Source organism: Haemorhous mexicanus, chromosome 16, assembly GCF_027477595.1.
Source record: "Haemorhous mexicanus isolate bHaeMex1 chromosome 16, bHaeMex1.pri, whole genome shotgun sequence".
Taxonomy (NCBI): Eukaryota; Metazoa; Chordata; class Aves; order Passeriformes; family Fringillidae; genus Haemorhous; species Haemorhous mexicanus.
Window position 1 is genome coordinate 10,894,768 of NC_082356.1, and position 6,290 is coordinate 10,901,057.

The 6,290-nt window shown below is 59.2% G+C and overlaps 1 protein-coding gene across 1 annotated transcript; it reads right to left on the minus strand.

Annotated features, from left to right (window-relative positions):
* Window positions 1-329: 329 nt before the first annotated feature.
* Window positions 330-2,778, minus strand: LOC132334815 (serine/threonine-protein kinase pim-1-like; the record flags this gene model as incomplete). The annotated part of the gene is made up of 5 exons (XM_059860991.1): window positions 330-436; window positions 685-861; window positions 1,504-1,870; window positions 2,075-2,125; window positions 2,242-2,778. Coding segments are annotated over 5 exons (1,239 nt in total), but the record flags the coding sequence as incomplete, so codon positions are not given.
* Window positions 2,779-6,290: the final 3,512 nt, after the last annotated feature.

Below are 6,290 nucleotides of genomic sequence, written 5' to 3' on the forward strand. Positions count from 1 at the left end.
CAGCAGCAACATCCCCACCTGGTACAGCTTCTCCAGAGGCTCCTTCTCCTTCCCTGCAGTGAGACCAGGCTCTCAGGGCTCTGCCCAGGGCCCCAGCTGTCAGGGAACCAGGACAAGCAAAACCAGCCTGGATGGTGGCCACCAGTGCTGGGCAGGGCAGCTCAGCTCCAGCACAAGGGCTGCGTGTTCCCATCCCATGACCCCTGGGCAGTGACACAGGCAGCACAAAAAGGTTCTGGGTTCCTTTGCTTCTGATTGCCAAGGTGTGTGTGGAGCTGGAACTTACCAGGGCCCTGGATCAAAGTGTGCCTGTGGCTCTCTCCCTTCTTCTATGGCAGAGGAATATCGTGCACCCAAGGATCACAGAACAGGTCTTCTAATGTGGGTCTGTCCAAGAACTGCACGGATAAACACCACCTGATCAGATCTTTGCACTCTGGGGAGAGAAAGCAGAAACTGCCGCTCAGCTGGAGAAGGCTCCTGTCTGCTTTGCCCCACTATTCCCATGCCCAGGCCATTCTGGATACGCTCAGAGCTGGGCCTCAACTTTCCCATCAATTCCCTGTTCTGGAGGAGAGCAGGACATGTGCCCCCTCCTCAGCAGCTGCCAGAGCGGGATCCTCACGAGCCCGCTGCTGGCTCCCAGCACTGGTATTCCCCCCATGCCCAGAGAAGAGGATCCACCTTGAGAGAGCCCTTGTGGCAGTGAGAGCTGGCCCCAGCAGATGTTCCAGCCCCTCCTGAAAGGGTGCTCCCCGCAGACCATCTGGTGCAGCAGGATGCCCAGGGACCAGATCGTTGCTGCCCCGCCGTGGTACCAGCCATAGTGGTTCCATTCCGGGGGGCTGTATGACGGTGTTCCTATGGAATACAGATGGAGTTCAGCAGGGGGATGCTGCTGCTCCCACAGCCTGGCCCCAGCATCCCTGGGTGTGCAGGGGCTGCATCAGTGGCACACAGGGTGACCACTGCCCTCTCGCCAGCACCTGGGACTTGTGCATAAACTCAGGGCTGCAAAATAAGCCACTGGTGTTGGAAGAGGGCAGCCCTGGCTAGGCCTGACCATGACATGCAAAGGGAAAACCCCTCCGTGCTGGGGAAAAAACATTCCCTTATCCTCCCTGCTTGCATTGCTCCTAAAATATTATGAAGCCAAGGCAAACAGGGCGAGTGGAGCAGTCCAAGCCCTTCCTCTCGCCTGCACAACAAACTGGCTGGGGCACAGGTTCTGGCCACCCCTCTCTGCTACCCCCACCAAAGGGGGTTTTTGTCGGGCTGGCTGCCCCAGCCCAGCCCCCATCCTGGGAAGAGTGGCTGGCAAAGGCTGCCAGCAGGGCTGGAAGATGGCTCCCCACCCAGCCCCCCTCCAAAGCAACTCAGCTGAAGACTCCGTCCCCTGACTGGCAGCAAAAGGGAGAATCCCCTCTGCCACAGCCAGCTTGGGCTGGGAGATGCTGGGCCATGAGATGCCAGCACCAGGAGGACACCCCTGTGGAGGCTCACCTGCAAAGTGCGTGTAGCCTGTGTCTTGCAGGTAGGTGCCACAGCCAAAGTCAATCAGTTTGGCCTGCCCGGTGGCCAGGCCAACCAGGATGTTCTCTGGTTTGATGTCGCGGTGCAGGACCCCGCAGCTGGTGCAGTGCCGCACGGCCTCCAGCACCTGGCGGAACAGCTCCCGCGCCACCTCCTCGGACAGGAACCGCCGTGCTCGAATGAAATGCCGCAGGTCCTGACACCGCTCTGGCCGCTCCAGCACCATCACGATGTAGTTGGGGAGCTCGAGCCACTCCAGCAGCTGCACCACACCGGGGAAGCCGGTGGACACCTTGTCCAGCAGCACGATCTCCAGCGGTGCTCTGGTGCCGTCGGGCTGCGGGAGGAGCACGATGCCGTCCGTGGGAGCCGATGCCGTGCCAGGCCTGGGGAAGCCCTCACCCAGCCCGGGATGCTCTGCGCCCTGCGCTGGCCCCACGCCCGCTCCCCCTCGAGCCGTCCTGGCGGCTTCCACCCTGCCGGACCTCGGCTCATCCCCGCCCGGCAGCCCCGGCTTCTACCGCTGGCCCCGCTCACTCACCAGCTCGCCCCAGTACCGGACACGGTTCCGCGGCACCCTTTTGATGGCCACCTGCAAGCCAAGGGGAAGAGCGGGCTGAGCTCGCCGCCCGCCCTGCCCAGGCACAGCCCCATCCTCCTCCTCCTCCGCCCCCTCCTCCTGCGCCCGCCGCCGGCCCCGCCGCTCACCGGGGCGCCGTCCGAGAGCCGCGTGGCCGCGAAGACGCTGCCGAAGCCGCCGCGCCCCAGCAGCGAACCCAGCCGGTACCGCTCCTGCAGGGCCTCCTGCGCCTTCCCTGCGGGCGGGACGCGGCTGTCAGCGCTCGGCCCGGGGCCAGCTACGGCCCCCGAGCGCCCCTCACCCGCCCCGGGCCGGCCATCCCCGGGCGTTCGCTCTTTGGAACGCGACACGGGAGGCTCGGGGCCGGCGGCCGCGCTGCCGAGCGGCGGAGCTCGGGCCGGGGAAGCCGCAGCGGAGGCGGCGGGAGCGGCCGCGCCGCGTGTGTCCTCTGCGGGCCCCGGGAGGAGCCGGGGCCGGGGTCGGGGTCGGGGATGGACCATGCGTCGGGCCCAGCGTCGGGTCCGGGGCCGGGCTCGGGCCAGGCGGAGACAAAGGGCGGCGATGCCGCCCGAGCCCCAGGCACTGATGCCCGCCCAGCAGCGCCACCGCCAGTACGGCCAGAGCCGGGCGGAGGCGAGACTGCGGCGGGACGCCCGGGGACGGGGACGGGGACGGGGACGGGGACGGGGACGGGGACGGGGACGGGGCAGCCCTGCCCGGGGCCGGGGGCGGGCCGGGGGCATGGCCGGGCCCGGCAAGGGGAGAGAGGGAGGCGGGGAGAGGAGAGGAACGCCGGGAAACGGGCCCCGAGTGAAGAGTGCCCCACAGCGGGAAAGGGAGAGAAAGAAAAAGAGAAAGAAAAAGAGTATAGAGGCTTCTCTGGTTTTTTGCTGCCGCTGCTACTGCCGCCACTGTCGCTGCCGCCGCCGCCGCCGCCGCTGCAACTGAAGCCCCGGGGCCGTTCGTCCCCGTGTCCGTTCCCCGCTCGCCCCACGAGCCCCACGGCCGAGCCCCGCGCGTCCCGGGGACAGCCCCCTCGTCTGTCCGAACACGGGAACTTTGCAGGGTTGAGCCCAGATGCAGAGCCCTGACTCCTGCACGCTGGCAGAGGAATCCCCTCGCTTGCTGCTGGGCATTGTCCTTGCTGAGGGTCAAACACTGTCGGGACACCTTCCCTTGGTGTAGGATTCTTACCTGACCCCAGCACTGCACTTCCATCTCCAGTGTTGCTTTCCAGTAAAAACAGGACAAGGAAAAGTGTGTGTGGCTCATGGTATCTTAGAGTGCCTAAAACTTGCTAAGTCACCAATCTTGTAGGTGAGGTGCATCTACAATTACTGGGATGGAGAAGCAGTGCAACATGGAGAAGGGGAGCATAGAAATAAATAGAGGAAAACGTCCTGGATTGTGGCTTCTGTTTTCATGTCTCTTCTGGAAAGCTGTTTCAGTTTTCCAGGAATCTTCTCCTGTCTGTTCTTTTCAAGAACCTCTTGTGGAGAACAAGGTTGAACTTCTGCAGCCACCAGCTGCCGCTTCTCTTGGCTTTCCACACTGCACTGTGTGTGCAGCACCAGATCTTGATGTTGCTGGAGCCAGAACCTGGAAATTTCCAAATTTTGTCTTTCTGTGCCAGAAAATCACTGGACTTGAGCTGTGGCAGCACCAGGAAGTTTTCAGATCTGGGCACTGGCGCTGCCAGCAAACACCAGATCTGGGACGTGTCGCTGCCAGTGGCAGAAATCTGCTGGATTTGGGCTCTGCTGGCATTGGAAAATTTCCAAATCGGGGTACTGGTGCAGCAAACACAAGATGTGGGAGGTCCCAGAGCCAGTTGCAGGAAGTTGCCGGGTTTTAGATTTCTGTACCAGCAAATTGCTGCACTTGGGCTGTGCCAGAATAAGGAAATTTCTAGATCTGGGCACTGGCAGTGCCAGCAAACATCCCATTCCAGGCTCCAGGCTCCAGGAAGGACTGGATCTGGACCCTTTCCTTCCTTCTTTCCTTCCTTCCTTCCTGGAGTCCTGCTGCCAGCAAACACCAGATTGGGCAGTGCTGGCAAGGGGAAATACCAGGTTTCAGCTTTCTTTGCCAGCAAATTGCTGGACACTGTTGGTGCTAGAACAGGGAAATTTCCAGATCTGGGCACTGGTGGTGCCAGCAAACACCAGTCCAGACCCTTGACCAGTGGTTGCCCTGAGAACCAGCTCTGGCCCTTTACAGAGAGAGACTGCTTTCGTCTGGGTGTCTGGAAACAGAACTTTAATGAAGGCAAACACAACAAACAGGATGGCGTGCACAGTTCAGAGAGCAAAGCAGAAAAAAGCCTGGGTCCAGGGTCTAGCAGGGATATTTATACATTTATTTATGGGGAGGGGTTAAGGTAGGGTCTGAGGGAAGGATCCAAGAGGAAGGAACGATTAAGAATATTATAATTTTTGCAGTAAAAAGTAACCAATGGTAGCAAAGAGAAATCAGAACTTTCTGGTAACAGTCTGCATAACTGTACAAGAGGAATATGGGCAGGAGCTCCTGCTCAGCCTAACTAAACAGGGTTTTCCCACGGCCTTAAGCTGAAGCCTCCTTCTTCTTTTAAACCAGCCCAAACACACACCAGTGTGCCAGGTTTTGGCTTTCTTTGCCAGAAAATTGCTGCATTTGGGTTGTGCTGGCACTGGGAAATTGCCAGATCTGGGCACTGGCAGTGCCAACGCACACCAGATCTGGGCGGGGATTGTGCCCCCACTGGGAAATTGCCAAATGTTCCCTTTCTGTGCCAGCAAACTGCTGGAATTACACTGGACAGGCATCTGAAATATTCCTGATTGGGACACTGGCAGTGTCAGCAAACATGAGATCGGGTTGCTGTAGGTACCAGGTATTTGCTTGGTTTTGGCTTTCTGCGCCAGCAAATTGCTGCACTTTGGCTGTGCTGGCACCCAGAAATCTCTGGATCTGGGCACTGGCAGTGCTGGGAAACCCCAGATCTGGGCAGTGGCAGTCCTGGCACCGGGAAATTGCTGTGTTTTATCTTTCTCTTCCAAAAACTTGCTGCACTTGGGCTGTGCTGGAACCTGGAAATGTCCGGATCTGGGCACAGGCAGTGGCAGCCAACACCAGATCTGGGCCGTGCTGGTGGGTGCACCAGGAAGCTGCAAGGATTTGGCTTTCTTTGCCAGAAAATTGCTTCATTTGGGTTGTTCCAGCACTGGGAAATTGCCAGATCTGGGCACTGGCAGTGCCAACTAACAGCAGATCTGGGTGGTGCCGGTGCTGACACCAGAAAATTGCTGGGTTTTGGCTTTCTGTGCCAGCAACCTGCTGGACTTGGGCTGTGCTGCCACTGGGAAACTGCTGGATCTGAGCACTGGCGGTGCCAGCAAACACCAGATCTGAGCGGTGCTAGACCCAGTAATGCTGGACATGAATTTGTAGAGAATTTTTAAGGTTTGACAGAAGGTTTATATAGTATGTCTACAAGGATGTTTACAAGAAGGTTTATATAGTACGTACAAGTACCAGGAATTCTCATTCCTGTGCCAGCACATTGCTGCAATTGGGCTGTGCCAGAATAGGGAAATATCCAGATCAGGGACCTGGCAGTGCCAGCAAATATCACATTTCAGGAAGGACTGGATCTGGACCCCCTTCCTCTTTTCCTTCCTTCCTTCCTTCCTCCCTTCCTCCCTCCCACTCTACAGGCTGGGGACAGAGTGGCTGGACAGCAGCCAGGCAGAAAGGGACCTGCAGGGACTGATGGGCAGCAGGCTGGACATGAGGCAGCAGTGTGCCCAGGTGGCCAAGAAGGCCAATGGCTCCTGGCCTGGCTCAGGAATGGTGTGGCCAGCAGGAGCAGGGCAGTGATTCTTCCCCTGTGCTCAGCACTGCTTGGGCAGCACCTCGAGTACTGTGTCCAGTTCTGGCCCCCAATTTAGGAAGGACATGGAGGGGCTGGAGCATGTCCAGAGAAGGGCAACAAGGCTGGGGAGGGGTCTGGAGCACAAGTCCTGTGAGGAGTGGCTGAGGGAGCTGGGATTGTTTATCCTGGAGAAGAGGAGGCTCAGGGGGGACAAGGCGGTGTCAGGGCACAGCTTAGGCCTGATGATCTCCATGGCCTTTTCCACCCTTGCTGATTCTGGGATTCTCTGAAACCACCCTTGGAGCAGTTGCAGGATGAGCC